Source organism: Podarcis pityusensis (genome assembly GCF_964106645.2).
Source record: "Podarcis pityusensis genome assembly, chromosome: 15".
Lineage (NCBI taxonomy): Eukaryota > Metazoa > Chordata > Lepidosauria > Squamata > Lacertidae > Podarcis > Podarcis pityusensis.
In genome coordinates, this window is record NC_138040.1 from 42,742,517 (window position 1) to 42,764,990 (window position 22,474).

The window sequence follows — 22,474 nt, forward strand, 5'->3', positions numbered from 1 at the left end:
GGTTAGCCACTTTGAGAATGAGATGCTCTATTAGAGGAGCTAGTGGCCTGATCCAGCAGGGTTTTTATGCTACCTTGATGGTGGAGGCAGTGTATAGCCATCATGGCTAGTAGCCACTGAATAGTGGCACCCTCCATGAATTTGTCTGATAATCTTTTAAAGCCATCCAAGTTGAGAAGAGCTCTTCTGGACGGTGTATTTAGTCCAGCATCATGTTTCATGCACTAGTCAGCCAGAAGATTCTGGGAAGCCCACAAGAAGGACATGAAGACCATTGTCCATGGGAAACATAGGAAGCTGCCTTATACCAAGTCAGACTTCTGGTCCATCTGTCTTAGTATTTTTGACACTGACTGGCAGCAGCTCTCCAGGTTTTCAGTCAGGGCTGTTTCCCAGACCCATGCAAGTCAGGGATTGAACCTGGGCTGTTGACATCCTTCCCTACCTTGGCCCCGCGGTATCTGAGCTTCAGAGGCATACATGGAAGTCTCTTTTAGCTATCATGGCAAATAGCCACTGATAGAACTACTTTCATGGATTTGTAGTGAAATGTCTGTCTAGCACTAGTCAAATCCTTACTACCAGATCAATCCTCAAAGCAAAATCCTGGCTACCACAAGCAGCTGCCTCCATCAAGCAACACTCAGGCATTTGTCAATTAACAATCTAAATTGCTGACACAAGTAGATAATTCCTTTTAAAAAAACTATTGTGGGTTTAGGCAGAGTGGAAGGTTTCCTCAAAGCATTGCACAACACAGCATTCTGAGATTTTCACTGCCATGCGTAGCAGGGATGGTGAACCCAGGTCCCTTCAGATTCAGTTGGACTTGCTCTCCCATCGTCCCTGGCCATTGGCCAAGCTTGTTGGGGCTCATGGGAGTTGGAGTCCATTAGCAACTGGAGGACCACAGGTTCCCCTGTCCTGCTATACAAGACGTTGAATCCTTAAAGCCATATTGAAGTAGCTCAAACCTTGGTCCTGAATTAAGAGCTCTTCTTTTATGTATAAGAGATGTGTTCTTAACAAGTTTCTTCCCTGTTTCTTTCATGTATCTCAGCTCAAGACAGTCCTGTATATGCATTTGGATGAATATGCTTATTTGATTGTGTGAATTTACCTGGCTTTCATGTGACCAGTGTCACAAGACTTGGCCCATAAGGACAAACCTATTGCTTCAACTAATCTGGCTAAACACAACTTTTTGTTATCTCAGCATGTGGCTCTCAGTGATTCCAGTTTCTTCCTTCCTTCAAGGATGACGGCAGCCAGAAGAAAGCACACTTATTGGGCTTATTCCATGGACTGCACGGGCAATGAGGCACACATTTCCAGCTGCAAACTGGGCAATCGCATCAGCACAGCTAGTGGGAACGCAACATGTGAGAATGGGATGCCTGCCGTGGTGAGCTGCTACCCTGGTCGTGCTTTTGCCCCTGGCAGCCACAGCGGTTTCCGAAAAGCTTTCCAACCCGAGGTAAGAGAGACAGAAATATGTTCATCTATTGCTGAGGAGCATAAATTTGTGGAGCTTGAAATAAGCTGTGGGTATTCAACCAACCATGTGGCTCATGTGGAAGGCTTAAGCTAACACTCCTCACCATACGTTTGAATCACTCTTATACCACTTTAACAACATGGCTTCCCACAAAGAATCCTGGGAACTGTAGTTTGTTAAGGGTGTTGAGGGCTGTAGCTCATGACAAACTACAGTTAGCCATGACTGTTAAAGTGGAGTGGTGTGGATATGACTGAGACAAATGTTTTCTTATCTGAATCTACATATGAAGGCAACAGGAAAGTCCTGACTCCACACAGATACTATGTCTGCTTGCCATCCCCTGATCCAAGGACAGCCAACTTGTGGCTGAAGAGCCACACCCAACTTTGGTCCTGATTGTCTCCAGCTCACACAACCTTTCCGATTGCATCTTTTTAAAAATAAGGATCATATTTATTAAGTTTTCCAATTTAACAATCCAATAAAAACCACATTAAAAACATTTCAAATTATAAAATAATCAAACAGTCCAAATGTTATGCCAAATTATAAATCTTTGTTTGACTTCCCATGCTCTGAGGTCGGGCGGTGGCGTTCATCTCACATTTATTCTGCTCCTAAGTTATTCTCTGATTGCATCAAGTTGGATGCAGTGACTCAAATGTCTCTCATTAATTTATTACATTTATATCCCACCTTTCCCCCAAGGTGCTCAGGGTTGTATACATTGTTCTCTCCCCTCCCCTTTTTATGTTCATATGGTGAGAGCTAATGACTCTCCAAGGTGATTCTGTGACTTTCATAGCTGAGTAGGGATTTGAACCAGTGTCTCCCTAATCCCAGGCCAAGCATGTGTCTAATCCATTACACCACACTGGCTAATTTCCCAGTGGGAGAATGCCTGCCCACATTCTTAAGCTATGGAGAGGGCATACACTCCCTGGCCAAGTTTCTAGTGGGAGATGCACAGTGATATCATGATCTGGTGAGTTTGGGGCCTGAGTAAGTGGACTGTTGCTGTCCTGTTCGCTGAATTACTTGCATTCAAGCATGTCTTCACTGTAAATCAGCCTTTGTCCACCTAGAGCCCTCTAGACGCTTTGGACTCTGCAAACTCCTGTCAGCTCTAGCCAGCCACAGCATCTTGGGAGCTGAGGGGCACCAGGTTGACATCCTTTACTCTCAGTGAACCATGTGAGAGGTTTATGGATCTCTAAAAGAAAACTCTTGGTATCCTCATCACAAAACGGCAGCCTTCAGATGTCCTTGGGGGAAGCTGTTGCCATTAAACTGGGTACATCAGTGCCCACAGCACTGTAGCTTAAGCCTATTTCTTTCACAGTTAATGTGGCTGAAAGTTTGCACAACCATGAGCAATGGGATAAGATATTCCAGTGTGACTCATAGCACCTTTCCATGAATTCCTTGTGCATATTTGGGCATTATTTACAGAGCTGTAGGAATACACATACTCTCTGGGATGCAGTGACGGGATAACAGTGTTCTCAACAGTTGCCTTAGTAGATTCTCCAACCACAGTACAGTGGTACCTCGGGTTACAGATGCTTCAGGTTACAGACGCTTCAGGTTACAGACTCTGCTAACCCAGAAATAGTACCTTGGGTTAAGAACTTTGCTTCAGGATGGGAACAGAAATTGTGCGGTGGTGGCGTGGCAGCAGCAGGAGGCCCCATTAGCTAAAGTGGTGCTTCAGGTTAAGAACAGTTTCAGGTTAAGAATGGACTCTGGAACGAATTAAGTTCTTAACCCGAGGTACCACTGTATGAACCCATCTTTGAAACTGCTATCTATCTATCTATCTATCTATCTATCTATCTATCATCTATCTATCCAGTTGCAAAAGTGGTCCAGGAATTAAGGGATGGTTTCGTTGCTGATATCATGGGTATTAACCAATGATTACTCATAACAACTAGCCCCTCACCCCAATTCAGAGTGAATGGTGCAAGAAAGCAGTGGCGTAGCGTGGGGGGTGCAGGGGGGGCGGCCGCACCGGACGCAACATCTGGAGGGGGCGTGCTCGCACTCGCAGCTCTCTAAAATCCACGGGTTAGGGGGCGCAAATTACTTGCCTTGCCCCGGGTGCTGACAACCCACGCTACGCCACTGCAAGAAAGTAACAACCACGCTGAACCTCTTGTTTTCCAAAGCTTACCACTCTAGAACAGAAATGCATGTTTGTTTGTCAGCAGGGAAGATGTACTCAACTCAAGCTACATTTACTACTCTTAAAAAGTTGCATCTGTCTTCAGTCCATCAGAGCAACATTTGTACTGTAATGATGCTAGTGTTCCTATTGTGCAAGGCCTCGTTTATAGCCTCCCTCCTGTTTTGACCTAGGATGCTTTTTGACTGAGGACAGCGTATGTTCCATTTAGTGCTGGAAATGGCAAGGCTCTTGGCAAAACACTTGCCACATTCTTGTTCAAAATTCTTCTGTTCAAGCCAACTGACTGCTGAGCTGGCTGGCTTGGCTGAACTTGCAGCTCCTTGTTTCTCTCGTGCTGTCTGCTATTCTTGCTTTGTAGATGTTAAATGTGGACAATTCCTTTCCGTTATATAACTGTGACTTGTAACAGATAAACTACCCAAAGGAACATACAGTACAAGCATTGGTTTTGGGTTTTTTTATATATAGATAAATGTTTGATGCTGGTGAAACTGGTTAGCAGCACTCCTGGAGATTATGGATCCATGATCCCATCTTGTATAAAAAAGCTGCCACACTTTAGTGCATGGGTAGGCAAACTAAGGCCCTGGGGCTGAATCTGGCCCAATTGCCTTCTCAATCCAGCCCACAGACGGTCCAGGAATCAGCATGTTTCTACATGAGTAGAATGTCTGCTTTTATTTAAAATGCACCTCTGGGTTACTTGTGGGGCATAGGAATTTGTTCATATTTTTTTCCAAAATATAGTCCCGCCCCCCACAAGGTCTGAGGAACAGTGGACCGGCCCCCTGCTGAAAAAGTTTGCTGACCCCTGCTTTAGTGTCACGCCTTGTTTCCTACATTCATAGCAGAGATAGAAATTGCCACCCAGGAAGCATGATGCCATTTAGGTTGCAGACAGATCTATGGAGCTGGATTGATTAGCCTCAGCCAGGCACTTCCAACTTCCAAAAGGTTGCAGTCTATTCACAGTATAAAAAACTGGCAGTGATCTACCCATTGTCGTTGGAGGGACCAGGAGCGTGCGCGGGGTCATAGCTGTCAACTTACAGATTTGAAAATAAGGGACCAGCAGCCTTGAAAATAAGGGACCAGCAGACCATGCTGGTAGCTCCGAGAACACTGTCCAACCAACTTTGTAACCAGAGGTTCAACTGAATAGAATCTGAATCATATGCACCACAAGGCCTATGCAGCCTCAACTTAAGATGGCTCCCCGGCCTGGCTTTGCACTGCAAAGTTTGCAGCAGCACGTGCAACAAAATGGCATCCAGCATTCAAAAAACCCCTCAGCTTGCATTAACTAGCCACACACAAGGCATGCAAGCTCCATCCCCCAGTCGTTCTTAGACTTCTTATTGGGTGAGCAACACAGCCAAGCAACACAGTTGGAGCCTCCCTCCTCCCTGGGCAGCAGGGAGGGAGGGAGAGGAGCTGCTTCCTTTGAAATTTAAGGGACAACATTTAAGGGACATTTAAGGGACATCCATCAATAAGGGACAGCAGCAGGACATGGCCCTGGAATAAGGGATTGTCCCTTCAAATAAGGGACACTTGACAGCTATGCGCGGGGTGCTGTGTGGAAGGTGGTAGCTAATTGGACGCAGGGGGGAGTTTAAGTGGGGGGGAAGGAAAGGGAGGCAAAAGTTCTCTCCCTCCCCCAAGCTGCTCTCCCCCCCCCAAGCCAGCCCTTTCTCTCCCTCCGCTGTCAAAGGGAGCTGCGCAGTTGATGCAGATCAGGCTGTCACACACAGACCAGAACTGACTATCGCTCCAGCTCTTTCCCTCTAACTATCTGCTCAACTATCTTAGAAACTATCCTTTTATTCTCCCTCCCAAAACACTGGCTCCACTCCCCTTTCGGTAACCAATCAGACAGAGGCTCCAGCCCTCTGGTGGAATTCTGAGGCACTGCATCACCAGACTCTGGTCTGGCTCAGCTGTCCGTCACACCATCATTTGATTCCAAAATGCATCCACAAAACACCTGAGTTCTGTGGGAGAAGGAGGTTTTTTTCCCTAATGGAACCTCAGACTAACCTGGCTGAGGTGGAGTTCCTGGAACAGCCCTGTTATCCTGTAAGTCATCAGAGAGTGCATTTATTTCAGCACCAATAATTGCTCTATTTGTTTTTTATATAGAAGCATGGATTTTCAGTCCTCTAGCCTTATGGGGAAGTATGTACATCGTGTCCTTGGATGAGGAACCTGTTTTCAGTTTATTTAAAATATTTCCTATGGCTCATAGCTGTTGATGTTCTTGTTGGATTTGGGGGCCTGAAGGAACATGAGCTTTAGATACTCCTGAGTGGGCATAGCTGTGTCTCTTTTCAATTCCAACTTTTCAGGAGCTGGAATTCAACAATCATTATCATTATCAGTAAAGGCTGAAAAGATGAGATCTTTATACCTGATACAAAATTCTGTCAAACAAATCAAATGAACCATGCAAGTTCATCTCTTCTCCCTCCTCCATCCAAATTTAGAAAATGTGCACAAATGTGTTAGGATTACACAATCTAGTCTGCTTCAGCTAATCATAGGGAGGGGGCACAGAAGCTCCTCTTGACCTGTCGACTACTGAGAAGCCTAATCTGTCCCAGAGTTAAAAAAGAAAGTAGGCCAGGATCTACCTCATATTCCTTGAAGTGCCCATAAGTTGGGGGAGGGAAAAATTTAATTTTATTTGCATTTTAATGAGAAATTACCTAATTCACATTTCTGAAACCAGTATATAAACTGAAAACACATCTATTCTTCAAGATTCAGCGTTCCCCAAATTTTGTGATGCAGTTCTCTGACCAAATAATTTGTATCAAACTGTGTATATTAGGTGAAAGTGTACATCAAAAATATCATATTTGGGATTCTTTACAGAAACTGCATAAACAAATGTACATTTTAAAAAATCACTAAAATGATGCGGAATTTCATTATTTGTTTCCAAAAAGCAAATTGCTGTGAAAATGTGAAGAATTGAATTAAAGGTTGAAAATGTGAGAAAATGACTCTTCTATCCCCACAATGAATCGTGCCCTAGGTTGCGGCATCACTTAACTATCCCTCCTTCAAAACAATGTGTGTGTTTAACAACAATTTGCCACCTCCAGTAGTGTATTCAGGAAAATTGCATCTATAAACTGAGTTAATTTCATCTCCAGTTCCTAGTAGGAAGCAAATTGCTCTGCGTTATAGACACTTGCCTGTGACGGTTACATTCCTGTGAACTTAAGGGTTTTCCCCCTTGGTCTTTATCTTTCAGTTTCCACTGGTGAGGTTAAAGGGAGGAGCCAAGATTGGCGAAGGTCGCATTGAAGTGCTGATGAATGGGGAATGGGGAACTGTTTGCGATGACCAGTGGAACCTCGTTTCTGCAAGTGTGGTCTGCCGAGAGCTAGGCTTCGGATCTGCCAAAGAGGCTATTATGGGTGCAAGGCTTGGGCAAGGTAAGCGTGCTTCCTGTTCAGGAACCTTTAGAGTGGGCTGTCGGGACAGCAAGATGAAGAACTCAGTGGCTGAGCGCCTGCTTTGCGTGAAGAAGATCCCAGGTTCAATCCCCAGCACCTCTGGTTTAAAATAAAGGGACCAAGCATCAAGGGCTGGGCAACAACTCAGCAGCCCTTGGAGACCTGCTGCCATTGAGAGTATTGACTCAGGGTGGCTTACAGATGAAAACAAAAAACAGCTAAAAACATTAAAAACCATCATTGAAAAAATTAAACACACACACATGAGAGAGAGAGAGAGAGAGAGAACCATACAAATAATTACAGTAAAATAGCACAGTATCAGCCTTTCATTAAAAGCAGTTGGTTCCCAAAAGCCTCTTGGAACAAGAAAGTCTTCACCTGCTAGTGGAAGGACAACAAAGAGGGAGCCTGTCGAACTCCTCTAAAGAGAGAGGTCCATAGTCTGGAGCATCCACTGAGAAGGCCCTCTCCCCCACCCCTACCAAGTGTGCCTGTGAGGGTGGTGGGACCGAGAGAAGGGTCTCCCCCAAAGATTTCAGGCAGGCTCATATGAGGGAATATGGTCTTTCAGGTAGCTTGGACTTAAGCCATGTAGGGCTTAGGTATAGGTATGTAGAGTAGATAATGTCTGGTTAGAGGGCAAGTCGTCTGACCTGGAACAAGGCATCTTCCTATGTCCCTATGCAGTAGCAAGACCATGGTCCATACTCACAGATATTCTGAATACCCACAGAGGGACTCGTATTAGGGTGCAAAGTGTGTCTGTACAGAGACACATTGATCTCACCTGTGGGGAATCTTATCAGTGGAGGCTGGGACATTCAGCCTTGGGGAAGTTGTAGCTCTTGCTGTCACCGCAACATTGTCCTGCATTGCAGCTTTTGTTTTTCCTTCTAGATGTGAATGACAACCACTTGTTTACTTGAGGGGTGCACTTGATCCCACCCCAGGCCTGGGTTCAATGTCTTTATCATGCTAGAAAAGAGGGGGGAATCTTTTTTGGCCCAGATCTGCATTCCTTTATGGGCCACGTCCAGGGGGGCATATACCAGCAGAGGATGAGCCCAGAGGCAAAAGAGGGCAGCAGCAGCAGAGGCAGCAAAACGGGTGGGGCGATGAATGTGGCTCCTACCTTTAGCCAACGGGAAACAAAAAACAGATTTTTGACACACAAGCTCCATCCAGGCAAACAAGAGGCATTATCAGCCCCAGGGATATGTTCTTGGGGTGCTTTGGCCTGGCTGGAGCAGGTCCTTAAACTGAACCGAGCAGGACTGGTGCAGGTGGGGCTTGGGCAGAGTCCTGAGAGCCAGATAGAGAGGCCTGGAGGGTGACATTTGGCCTCTGGACTGGCGGGGGAGGGGTGGGGATTCCCCATCCCTGTACGGGAATGTGACGCAAGGGAGAGGAGCAGAGGAGCATTTTGCAATATTTGGAGCTGGTTTGCATCTTCATTGCTTAAAAGTATATCCTCCTTTCCCTCTATAATGGGATTATTATGTTAAAAGCAATCAAACACGATATGAACAAATAATTAGAAAACTCCCAGCAGCCAAAATATCTAGGAGACTTTCAAAGCCTGATTAAAAAGAGAAGTTATAAACTACTTTCCTGAATGCATACAAATCTTTAGGTTTTAAGAAGCGGGAAACAGGCCCAGGGTCCTTATGCGGCCTCGCTGCCCAGACCCCCCCCCCCGCTCCCCATGGGTGTTTTTGGCTTCTTGGATTGTATCCTTGAACTCTGATAATGCCTGCATGGAGAAGTGTGTTTGTGTTGAACAGGGAAGGGGAGCTCTATGACTTTCCAGGTGTTGGTGGACTACAGCTCCCATCTTCCCCGGCCATTGGCCATGTGGCCTTGGGCTGATGGGAGTTGGAGCCCAACAGCATCTGGAAGACCACAGGGATAGAAAGTAGCCTGCTGTGCACAGGGTAAAGGTTTCCAGGGCTGCTCTACCCACTTTTGCCTATGGCCCCATCCATTGCGGGCATGTGGCCCCCAGCAGGGAGCGTGGTCCTCAAGCTGGGAAAGAAGGTTCCTTGCAGCTTTGTGAGGCAATCATTTCCATGGACTCTTCCTCAAGCCTCCAAATCATCCCCCAGGCCTGTGTTACTATCCACTACCTAACCAAAAACCACACCATAAAACATAATGGAAGGGTGAAATGCCTCCAAACTGTGTGGTTTGGGGTGAAGGAAAAGGAAAAGGAATAAAAACGTATGAGACACACTGCAGCTCTCTGGAATCTTAAAAATGCAAGCTTGCCAGCCAAGCAGCACACAAGAGTTCTCTGATGTGAATTTAATTGCAGTTATGGCTGCAGAAGTGCCAGCCATCACACGAAAAGGTTTGGCTGCCACGTGAAGGGCTCAAACGTGTTGCCTGCTGCCACATTACACAGTCAGACCCTGGAAACTATCTCTCTTTTTTTTACCGTCTTGGGTGGCTGAGCTGAAAAAGACCTCTCTCATAAAGAGAGGTCTTTTTGACCGTTTATGTGTAATCTTCGGTTTAATTTTCTTAATTTTTTAAACTTATGTTTATTGTAAAATCCTAATAAATATTTTATAAAAAGAAAAAGAAAAAGACCTCTCTCTACCTGAGGCCTTGGCAAGTTGTTGCTGCCAGCCAGAACGAGCAATATTTGGTTTGATGGATCGATGCTGTAACCAATAAGGTGTCTTCATATGTTGGGGGCAAAATGCAAGCGTAAATGAATTTGGGGCCTTTCTTAAGTCCTTAAAACCCATCTAGGCTGGATATGCTTAGATTGGAGAAGAGAAGATTAAGGGAAGACATGATTGTTGTCTTCTAATATCTGAAGGGCTGTCATAACAGAATATGGATCAGACTTGTTGTCTGTGTCTCAAGGCGGCAGGACTAGGAACTGATGGGTAGAAATTGCAAAGAGGCATATTTCAGCTGGACAGTGGGTGATGCTTTCTAATAGTGAGGGGTGTTTGACAGTGCAGCAGGCTGCCTCAGGTATTTATGGGTTCTCCTTCATTAGAGGTTTTAAAACAGATGCCAGACAGCCCTCTGTCAAGGATGCTATAACTGCATCCTGCGTGGCAGATCCGGCAGATCCATCTCTAGGATTCTTTGATCTGGTAAACTGGGGATTTTCACATCAGTTAGTTGGCTCCAAACCCTCACATTATGGATTGTATACAACTAACCTCTTCTCAGAGTAGACCCATTGAAATTAATAGACCTAGGTTAATCATGTCTATTAATTCAGTGGGTCTACAGAGTATGCCATTAGTGAAAGGCTATAACTACAGAAATACACCTGCACATGCAAACACTCGTATAGTGGAGAAAGTGCTGGACTTGAGAAAACAAGGACTCCAAGCCCTGCACAGCAATGAAACACACTAGGAGATCCTGGGCCGGTTACTGTGAGGATAAATGGGGAACAACCCCAGACATGCTGCTTTGAGCTTTTGTGATGAAGAATGGAGTGCACATGTGATCTACTGCATCTACTGTGTGTGAGTGTAGGTTAGTTGCACCCTCCCAGCCTATGATACATTTCTTTGACTCCTGGAAAAGCTGCTTCTCCTTCTCCACAGTCTCCCAAACAAAGCCTCTCTCCATCAGAAGGTGGCATCTTCTGATTCATGGGTTCTTGGGACAGGTGTTGGCTCAGGCACTTTGCCCTTGGTTGGAAATGTTTTGCTTGGTCCTTAAAAAGTCAAGAAAATCACAAACTTTTTTTTTAAGCCAGAGGTGCCAGGGATTGAACCGAGAACCTTCTTCATGCAAAGCAGGTGTTCTGCCACTGGGCTGTGATTCCCTCCCTGAATGGGAAGGGTAGGTAGGCCTGGATATCTGAATCAAAACTGAATTGTGACAGTCCTTTCCAGTTGCTTAGTCTGAATGGTAGCACCATTTTCTTCCAAAGCTGCCAGCATTAAATCCTGGGGAAAGAGTTGGCTAGCTGGAACCCTGAACCAAAGCCCCCACACTGCCACTATTTGTTGCAGGTCTGACTGGTAATTAAGGAATGGCTAGACAATGACCAGGATGTGGGGGCCATTGCAATATGATAGTTGGGGCGTCAACTCCTGAGAGCCTTTTGTCCCCCCCAAATATATTTTGGGAGGGGGCCAAGCCAAAAAAACATGGGGTGGAGGAAGCCGAGTGCAGAGCCAAGCATGGCACAGCTTCAGTGGCCGGCGGCTTCTCCTCTTGCTGCTGCTGTGGAGAGGAAGAAGGCGGAAAGCAGCCCCAGCCAAGCATGGAGCTGAGCACAGTGTGGCAGCAGCAGGAGAAGGAGGAGCTTCCAGCCATTGAAGCCACGCTGCCACCGCGTTTGGCTCCACCCCCTGGCTCTTCCCGGCTGCCCCCCCCAAAAAAAAACTGCCTTGCAAGTTGGCCCCTCTGATGAGAGTCCATGCAAACAGACAGGATGTTTTTAGTAGTAGATGAATAATAGTTTGATGGGCTATCACCAAGAAAATGAGGAGTGGGTACAGAAGACAGGATGAGGTACAAATTGCACAAGCTATTCAGGGCATGCTTGATACCCAGAAGCCAATTCACCCAAAGGCCTGTGTTGCCTTAGCGCCCCCCCCCCCCCGGTTGGTGCTTTATCCCAGGTATTCCTGCAGCATGTTTTTGACACAGTAATAGTGCATCAGTGGTGGATTTATTCTACTTTGTTGGTTGTTCTGTGATATTCTGTGATATTGTGCCCAACACTACCACATTACTGTTCTTCAGAGGGGCTGTAATACAACAAAAGCAGGACATACCACCCACTAAATATCTGTGGTATGAAGAGCTGTGACATCTAGGCAGCTGCCTACAAGATATGCACTCACTGGAAATGAAACGCTAAGGCTGCACCAAAACCTTTGCAGGGTTTTGCAAATAATATTGAAAGCAGAACCACGTGTGTCTGCCCCAATAGCATTGTGAGCACAAATCATCATGAATGCGTTAGAGGCTAAGGCCTCTATTGTATTGTAGGGGCCTACTTCAATGCCACAAGACTTCTCAGTAAACACACATAGGTCCAGGCTGCAACAGATTTATTGGAGAAAGGGCTTCAGGCTTAACAAGCAATCAACTTTGGCTAACTAGGTCCCAGTTTTATCCATGTTAAAGTGGGAAGTGTGAGTCATTCTACACCCAAAAAATCAAATAAATTTTTTTTATGATAAAATACTTATTCAAGCCTTATTCAAGCTCAAAACATCCTGTGGAATCCTTTTGTATCCTCAGAAGGCCAAACAATCTTGGACTCCTGAAGTAGCCCACCTGTATTTGAAGTTACTTGTTTTTCTGTTCTTTTATATTGCCCTGGAAAAAGTATCCTAGTTGCCACTGAAATGTCAGAGCTTGATCAAGTGCAGCTTCCTGGCGGGGAGGAAATTGCCAAAAGTGCTGGGTAATATATATTTTGCTTCCAGTTCCCCAGCTGAAGTTTATAAATGATGGAGAAGTGGAAAGTTGGCCTTTCTTTTCCTTCTGGCCTCTTTATTGTAGCAAAATAAACTACTGGAAATAATTTCTCAAGCAGTTTTTAAAAAGTGGCAAGAAGCATTAGCAGAAATCCTTACTCTGTAGTCTTCTTGGGTTAGTATCTGAAGTTTCTAGATCTTGGGATTTGATAAGTCTAGAGTTCTGAAGTATGATATCTGAAATCCAAAGTTTCTTCATCTTACTTGCTGTAGAAAATTGAGAATGTCTGTTTCTTCTTCAAGGTATGGGCCCCATTCATGTCACTGAAGCAAATTGCAAAGGATTTGAAAAGTCTTTCACAGACTGCAAATTCAGCACCCAGTTAGGAAGTTGCACTCATGAAGAAGATGCTTCTGTTAGATGCAATGTTCCAGCTATGGGATTCCAAAACCAGGTAAGGAACAGAGCTGTCTTGTCTATAATGGGAGAACCATTTTTCTGCTTTTTTTGGTATTTGTGATATTTTCCACAAGCAACAGTTCCCCTGCACAAGCAAGTGTGAAAATAAACTCTGAGCTAACTCACAGGAGCTAATTCACAGGAATATTTCAGAAAGCCAGCACCCTTTTCCACAGCTACTGCAAAAGTTGGAAAGTTCAAACCATGCTGACCATTTTGAAATGTCACACTAAACCATAGTTGAACATGCCAAGAATGAACCTAGATGAGTTCAAGGGAAGGGCTTGCACGCTGCCCTGCCTGCCTCTCCTCTAGCATGGCTTTGGCTTCCAATTTCCCTTAACCACAGTTTAGCTTGCCGTAGGTATCCTAAGCTGTAGCTAATGTTTACTGTGGTTTTTAAAAATAAAACAAACTAGCTTCATAACCCATGATTCTCAGGTTGTCAGTTTATGAAACAACTAGCTGCATTTAAGCACCAAAGGAAGAGAAAAGAGGTGGGAATAAGCAAACCTAAGGCTATCCGAAGTAGGTCTTTGTTATGCTAAACTAGGGTTTAGTATGACATCAAAACTTTCCCACTGTGGATGAAATCCAAAATCCACAGTTCCACAACAGCTTTATTAGGATCAACCAAAATGTCAGAAAGTTTTGAGCAAGCTTTTTGAATTCTCCTGCACTTTTCATCACACAAGATGTTGAACACTTTTCATCACACAAGATGTTGAACAAAGTGGTAGCAGGAGGGAAGGAAAAACATGGTGTAGTCTTTTTATCCTCAAGGCTGCAGTACTTAAGCTGGAGTATAGAAGGAGTCATGTAACATTAACCTGAATGCAGAGCTCTCCATCCCTTGCCTGGTCATATCAAGATCCAGAGCTCAATAGTAGACAACAGTTGTGCATTCTGAAGATCTCAGGGTTGAAGTCTTTGTATCTCTAGTCAAAAGGAGGTCTCCAGGATGGTGCAGGAGAACTTCCAAGCAGATTGTGCCCATGGCTTTCTGATCAATGTTACTTCCTTCATCAGGTATGCCCAGTTCTATTTTTCTAGAAAAGGAAGTGCTCACTATGGGAACCTTCCTCATTGTTTTAGAACAGCAATGGTGCCCACCTGAGAGGTGCCAGAACTGAGTTCCAGTGAGTTCCGGCTGAAAACCCCCCTGGGTATGCCACATGTCATGCATTGATCATTAACTCCAAGAAAATAGGCTTCTTTCAATTTTAGAAGCACAAAATAGTATAGCCACAATCAAAATGTCCAGAAGAGTGCTGGAGGTTTTTACTCTGAGCTATTCTGGACCTAATGGTCAGGGGTCCCTTTACCTTTATTCCCCTTCAATCTAGAATAATATTATTGGGATACAACTTGCTTGTTCACTAGTATTGCTAAGGAAACACAAGGGATGTGCTTTGGGCCAGAAGAACACTTGGGAATGTCTTTGTGGATTTGTTGTTCACCTGTATTGGAGGGATCATAGCAGCAGAGTCCTATGGGTCAAGGAGCTAAGGGCAACTCCAGTCTAGGCTGAAGCAAAGGACAAAATCTATTACAGTCCTATGGTTCATGGTGCTAACATATTTGGGCAAATGGGCAGCCATTTGTATTTGTATGAGACTCGTTGTCACCCTCATAACATGTGTTTGTGTATTGCTAATGTTGTTCTGCAGAACAGATCAGACCTGGGGTTGGTTCAGAGCAGGAGTTGCCAAGCTGTTGCCCAAGGTGGCTAAGATAGCTTCCAATGGCATCCCTGGGCAGATGCCCAAGACTGTGGGTTTTCTGTTCTTTTTTAAAAGTTGGTCTGTAACCCTCCTAGAGGTCTAGAAATAAAGCTACGGGGCAATATGTGCAGGTCCCTTCCAAGCAAATTTTGTGAAATGAAGAGCGGTGTGGCCACTCACATTCTGCTTGCAGGCTCCCCACTGACATCTGGCTTCCAGCTATGAGAACAGGATGCTTGACTAGATGGCACTTGAGTCTGATGCAGCTGGGCACTTGATGTGTGCATTGCAGTACTATATTGGCAAAATGGCAGCCACTTGAAGAAACCATCATGTGAGATTCAACCAAACTGCAGATGTTCAAATAATGCATTTGTCAATGCACAGTAAAAGCTGGATCCAGTGCTTGGCAGCATGGGCCCACAGATGGCTAGAGACCAATAATGTGCATAGGCTCTTCAGGTAGCTACTGTGTCCCCACCTCACCCCAAGGTGATGCTTTAGACTACTTCTTAAAAGTGTTACTAAATATGTATTTAGTTTTAATGAGAATGAGAAGAGGTTTTGCTCAGCCCTTCACATTGAGGTCACCTTCAAATGTTGGCTCAAGATCTTGGCTGGCAGGCAGGCCACTGAACTTGTGGGATTTGTATCTTGATCATTTGGCCAGACTCTACTTGTTCCATTCACTTTAACATCTGTGTTCTTTTAGACCCAGAGAGCAGAACATAGAGCAGCATGCTAGTCATTCTTCAAGATCTGTGCTTCATAAACACTCCTGTGCTTCTCACTGCTGGTAGCATTAAAACTTTCTGAAATATGCAACTTTAAATGACACTAAGGAAGCTTCCTTATACCAGACAACTGGAGCTGATCTGAAGCCCTTCTCTAACTTAAACATTTGGGCCCATCTCTGTAATACTCGGCACTAGAGATTCCTTTAGGAATAGATCATATCAACATCTGCTTCAGACCCTCAGCCAAAGAGGCACTGCAACTTCTGTAATGTACTGTACAAGGCTTTTCTTAAACCCAGGTCCCATGTCCTGGGGGAAGGGGGCAGACTCTGAGACCTGATCCTGAGGGGTGGCCAATCCACAAGTCTGCTAAAATCAAAAGTAACAGCAAAGTTCCCAGGCTAATGGTACACAGCTAATGGTAAATTAACCACCAATCAATATGCAATTGCAATTGCATTTGCATTAAGGGGGTGGGGGACAGATGGGCAAGGAAGGCATTTAAACGCTGTTCCTATAATGAGTGATGTGGAGAAGTGGAAAGTTCAGGAAGCAAAAAGTCAAGCAACTCCCAATCATCTCAGCCCATAAACCCACTGATGAAGCATTAGAGCCAATTGTAAAAGGTTCAGTTCATAGTTGTAGGTCCCAGAGGAGGCCTGAAGGTCGCTAAATCCAGCTAATCTCTAAGTGAATGGAGTGCCACTCTGGACACTTAAAGCTCTGATCACTATTGAACTTGAGAATGTTGTCACACATCCCAGCATAGTGACCTTGCCCATAGTTCTGCATAAACTATATCAACATTGGGCTTATCCACACCTCCGTTTGCCCTGCTGCTTAACCACTGAATTGGAACAAACGGCAACTGGGCTTTCCCACAGGTTGCATTTTGTTCCAATTTAGTTCTAGAGAGCTGGCTTTCCAGGGGAAAGCAGTGGCGCAAAGCCAAAACTGCTCAGCCCTGTGCCTAGAAAGCACCAAACATGCGAAAAACCACTCAGCCTTGTGCTTTCTAGGAACAGGAAAAACAGGCGTGTGGATGAGCCCGTTGTGCAATTCAGCCATTAAAAACCAGGGGTCTTTGGATGATTATCTGGATGCTTGCAAGTCAAGTAGAGACAGAACTGTGTTAGCTGTTAGAAATCACACAGGCCAGCCAGGGAGATGCTACTGACTTTTAATAAGTTAATTTGCCTGGGACTGTTCTTGTTGCATTTCTCCTTTCCCCGTTTTAGTGCTCTGTGTAGAATTGCCCTGTGCACACTTCCTTGGGAGCAAGCTGCGTTGAACTCAATAGGATTTACTTAGGAACATAAGAAGAGCCCTGATAGATCACACCAAAGACAATCTAGCCCAGCATCGTGTTCTCACAAGGGCCAGCCAGATGCTGCTGGGAAGCCTGCAGGCCCTGAGCAGAATGCTTTCCATTGCTAACAAAGTCTTCAGAGGCCACCACCTCCGACACGGCAGGCGGTACAGAGCTGCTATGACTAAGGCTTGTCGACACTCTGGTTTGTCTTGTGCTTTCTTAGAACTGGCATCAGATCAGCAGCTCTGGACCAAAAGGTTTTCATATCTATCCCAGCGCAGCAACACAAAAAACCACTTTCTACCTCTGTCTTGGCACAAACAATTTGATTTGAGTTTCTAAGTAACATGAAAAATTCAACAGGAAATGAATTTTGCTCCCTTTGCTGTTTGCACAGGACCAGTTTTTTTTTTGGTGACAGGAGCTATCACTTTTTATTTTTCTTCTTTTATAATTTACAGATACGTTTGAGCGGTGGCCGCACGCCCTACGAAGGCCGGGTGGAAGTCCTCCGGGAGCTCAACGGCACACTCAAGTGGGGCACAGTCTGCAGTGACAAATGGGGCACAATAGAAGCCATGGTGGTCTGCCGCCAGCTGGGCCTTGGCTATGCTGCCCACGCCTTCCAGGTATGTTGATAACTCTTGGCTGGTTTCCTAGTGGGCCAATTTTACCTAGGATCCAATCTGAACACCAACCTGCTACATGAGAACCACTTATCATTTTTCATTATACTCGTTTGCCTTCTTTATCTGGCTGTCTCCATCTCTCTTTCCATGCCCCCATACTTCTGCATTATTCTCTCCTTCCTATCTTCCTTTCCTTTCTTTTAAAAAGTTAGAAAGAAAGACAAAATGGTGGCTGTGTCCTTATTGTAGGGATGGGAAACTGTGGCCTCCCAAATATTGTTGGGCTCCAGTTCCTACCAACCTCAGTCCATTTGGCCAATGGTTAGGGGTGATGGGACCCCTAGTTCAACGACCTGGAGGGCCTCAGGTTCCCCTTCCTTTGCTAGGGGCACACTCACCTTTTGGTCCACAGTGCACTGAGGTTTTCATATGCATGACGGGAACCACCTGGAGCTTCACATGGCTGCAATGTGTACAAGCAGCACAGCTGTCAGTAGACCTTAACCTCAAAGACTCTCTTAATTCCAATAGCATGAGCTACAAGCAGCCTTAACTTCTGCTTTTAAGGAATGTTCCAGTCATACATCAGAGAATCGTAACCTCATTTGTATTAAAAGCTGGCCAAACTAGGGAGGCCTAAAATTATTGGACCATGTGAGATTTGAAATGGGTCATGGAAACTGAACATTCATCTATACCCAAATAATCCAGTTCTTCTTTAAGAGCAACTTGTACCCATGGGGAGAAAGTAGTAATGTTGGTTTTAGGTCACTGCAGGAGAGTTACAATGTCTTTGTGAAATAAGCTATATGGTCTTACAGTATTCATTGAAAATTCTTGAAGTATTAAGACAAGCAACTGTGGTAGAAAGTGGACAGTATAATAGCTTTGCAGCAACAAGTAAAATGTAATACAGAAATGAAAGAACCTCAGGAGAATGTTTAAGATGAAATCATGTCCAACCACACGAGAGAAGATGACCACCCATATTTTGGTGAGTGTTTTTGGTTGGGATGAGGAAGGTACCAAATCCACAGGTGGCTGCGCAGAGCTAGTCCCATGCTTGTTAAGAGGACACACCTGCCTTAATATCCACATTGCCTGAAGTCCTTTCCCTCCTGGGCCTCTGGCTTCAGTTTGCCTGTCATCAGCCGTCATGGAGCTTATTGATTAATCACATTGGTATCCCACCCTTCCTCCAAGGAGCTCAGGGAGTTACATAAATGGGGATTGTTCTATTTTACGGAGAAGTGTCAGCAGCTCTTCCCAGACTCAGGCCCCTCTTTTTTGCATCCACCCACTTATTTTCTGATATATTTTTGAATGCTGTGACAAGGCCCTAATTTCCTGGGTCATTTAAGACTTAAATTCACAGTTATTGCTCATTACTTGATGCCGTGCTCGAGCATTTTCTGCTCAAGGAAACATTGCTGTTCTTCATCCACGCTTTGTGTTTCCTGCCAAGGGGGCAACTTGTGCTTCTTTCTCCTCTGCAGAGAGTTGTGCAAGCTGCAACTGCATTGGCCCCCTGACCTCAGTGGAACCTTCCACTTTAGCTGACCCAGAAAGTTCACAACACCTGGTTCCTTTCTAGCTCAAAGCTACTGTACTTTGAGGGGAAATGCATCAAAATGCAGCATTTCCTAAGAAAGGACAGGTTAGAGGTTAGATTAGCAGGGAGAGTGCACTGGGGGCAGAATGAGCAGGGCTGCATCCACAGCCTTTGACATTGTTCAGACATTATGCAGAACGCTGCTGGGAAGTGAGGTCTTCTTAGATGAGGAATTCTCTTTTGCAACAGTACCCAAAAGTGGAGCTCCCTTTGGTGACCCCACCCCACCCCCAATGTGTTGCAAAAAAGCACCAACTGTTTCTGGGACATTTCCCCAGGAAATAAGCTGGTGCCAAAACACACCTTAATTGTCAAGGCTAGAGGAGGTGGCAGCAAGGGGAGCTGGCGCTACAGTCTACTGTGTGTTCCTCTTAAAACGAGCTGGAAGGCCTCACTTTAGAGATTTGGTTTATTTTCTTGTGTGGCTGCCAACTCCTAGTTCAAGAGTTGAGGGCAACTACATCCATGGAACACCATGCTTTCTGATCTCTCAGCTGTGTTGACATAAGCAGGGCCAGTGCTGTTTGATGTGGGGCATTTCCTGTGGCCGGGGCTACTGATACCTGCAAGAGAAAAGGCCCTTGTGTTCCTCCAGGCTGCACCCTTGACTGGAATATACGGCGACCCTTGTGTGTGGAACAGGGCGCACCCTATGTACCTATATGTGTGTGCAGCCGGTCAAGGGGGCCGTTGGCAATGCAATTAACTAGACCGTGTGTTGCTGCAGAAGCGATGGTACGTACAGTTCATTCACCCTTTTATGATGTCCTCCCTGCCTTGGATTTTGCACAAAGAGGACAATAGTGCTAATCTGAAGCCCTTCTTGCATTTATACCACATATTGCTGAAGCTAAGGAGCAGGGCACACATTTTGCATGTAAAAGGTCGCAGTTTCAGTCTCCATCAACTACGAGAAGCAGGTAGCGCTGGGAGAGAATGCTGTTTGAAATTCCAGAGAGTTTCTGCCAGCCAGTGTAGACAATACTGAGCTTTATGGACTGATGGTCCGACTTGGTATAAGGCGGCTTCCTATGTAGTAAATACAGGAATGCGGGCTGCCAATCAGATATAGAAAAAGCCAATTTCAGTCTCCTGTAAAAAGACCTTTAATTCTCATGGCTGAAAGTGTGAGGACATGCATAATGTCTTAACAGCAGTCGCGAGGGGTCCTTTACCAGAGACTTCACAATGTGTCTTTTGCTTGCCAGCGAGTTCAGTGCTGACTTAGCTGTCAGACTTCACAAACACATACACACACACACAGGCCTCTCCTGCATGCTCAGCAGGGGTGCCATTTAGGGGGAGCCGAGGGGCCAAGGACCCCCAAAGAAATTTCAAGGAGGGGGCTGAGCCCCCTCAGTATTCCATGGTGATGTACATGCACCACGCAACACGCTTACATCACTCATGCACACACTTCCCTACATGCTCATGTCACACCTCAAGTCGTGGGGGGGGCTCATCGGCACATCCCACAATGTGCGTGCGACACATCAGCATGCCGTGTGGTGTGCGTGTGCCGGCCCCCTCAATCGCAAGGGCAAGCCAGTGTGCCTGATGCTCAATAAGATGGTTGCATACGTGATTTCTCAAGCATTAGAAACCATTAAGTTAAAAGTAAATCTGAGCCACTCAGAAACATTTCAGTTCAAAAATACCTTAAACCAAACAGGAGGGTTTTTTAAAAAAAATAAAAATAAACAAAATAATGTTAAGAACTAAATGAGGTGTTTGTGTGGAACTAAATAAAAAGGAAGGTATGCTAGCAAAAAAATTTTAAATAATAATAATGTTTTAAAAACTTCTCCAGGAATTGGAGTGTTAGCGACCTCACAGGTGCTAGACAATAGGCTCCATTCACACGCTCCATTCATAGAATCTTAGAGTTGGAAGAGACCCCGAGGGTCATCTAGTCCAGCCCCCTGAAATGCAGGATTCTCGGCTAAAGCATCAATGACATCCCTTCTTCCAAAACCAAACTACACTGAAAACTTCACTCCCAGTCCAAAAAAAGTATGTTAGCATTGCATAACTGGTGCTTTCAAAACAGTCCCATTGCTATTGATGTGGTGTTCATCTTTTCAGGGTCTTATCATAACTTTCAATAATTTCCAATACTTTACAAACTATCTCCATGGTATTAGTTATAAAAGTGCATCTTGGCTACAGAGTGAGCTTTCTGTTGTCCTTCCAAACACACAGATGTTGCAAGGGAGGCCTCGTTTATATAACAGGCAACAATATTATTGTGGCAGCACTTCTGACTCAAAACAGATCATGCCGATAAATTAATAGATGATTTGTGGTGTTCAGGGTGGAGTTGGGAATTCAAAGCTTGGCTGCCCAATTGCTATAGCAAGTCCAGAATCATTGCATTCACAATGAATTGCATCATCAGACCACCAGATGAGGAGGAGGAGAGGCTAGGATGGTTGGAGTAACCTTCAAGAACAGTCTGTTGCATTTCCCAACCTTCCAGCTCATTTGATAGACCAGGTGTTGTAGGACCAAGCCAGTCCCCAGCAAAGGATGCTTGCTATTTATTTATTACAACTGCCTTTCAGGGTATAGGGTTATAGCCTGTGTTACTTACACTCAGAGAAGATCCATTGCAATTAATGGGCATTGCTTACTTAGTCCTATTAATTGTAATGCGTCTACTCTGAGTAGAACATAGTTTGAGATAACCCTTGGATCTTACCAAAGTGGCTTACAAGTCACATTCAGTCATATATTTTAAAAACACAATAAACAATATTAACAAGTCATCAGCATCCTTCCTATGTGGCAGTTGATGATAGATTACCCTTTGTAGGGGGAGGAAAGTCCAGCTGGGGGGGGGGGGTCTGCTTGAGGAATCCATTCTTTGAGAATTCTAGAACTAATTTAATGGGCTAATCTGCAGCACTTAGAGTGACATGCAGTTGGAATGCAGTTATTCTTCGGAATGTTGTGATACAGTACTTCACTTAACAAAAATGTAACAAAATGCATATGAAAAAATAAATAGGAATGCATATTTTGTGAGGAAATAGTAGGCAACAGTCAACTATCATTTCCCACTGACACAAGGGTTTCATTTTACACAATGGAACTTCTCACCTCCTGCCCCTGTGCACCCCCTCTGGAGCAGATTTGGGAAAGGTGTGTGGCATACATGGGGAGAAGCGAGGGGGAACATTCCATTGCACAACAGAAAATCCCTGCACCAATGGGATGTGTTCCTTGGCTCTTGTTTTTTAAATACGACTTCGTGTGTAGAATTTTTATTATTTTAATCATGGATTACTGTGGAAACACAATATAGTGGACTTTGGAATGAACACATGCAAAACTGACATGGACCAGTAACAGACATCCATCCATCCCTACCAAGACCGTTTTGCTTCTTCAGCTCTGAAGCAACCCTTTCACTCATACTGAT

General features: G+C 44.9%; 1 protein-coding gene across 1 annotated transcript in view; it reads left to right on the forward strand.

Annotated features, from left to right (window-relative positions):
- The window catches only part of LOXL2 (lysyl oxidase like 2), an 82,798-nt gene that overhangs the window by 39,093 nt on the left and 21,231 nt on the right, over positions 1-22,474 (forward strand). The window contains exons 5-8 of the mRNA XM_080982424.1: positions 1,258-1,477; positions 6,955-7,138; positions 12,880-13,031; positions 17,271-17,438. Coding sequence (XP_080838550.1) covers positions 1,258-1,477; positions 6,955-7,138; positions 12,880-13,031; positions 17,271-17,438 — 724 coding nt within the window. The remainder of the gene's footprint in view (positions 1-1,257; positions 1,478-6,954; positions 7,139-12,879; positions 13,032-17,270; positions 17,439-22,474) is intronic.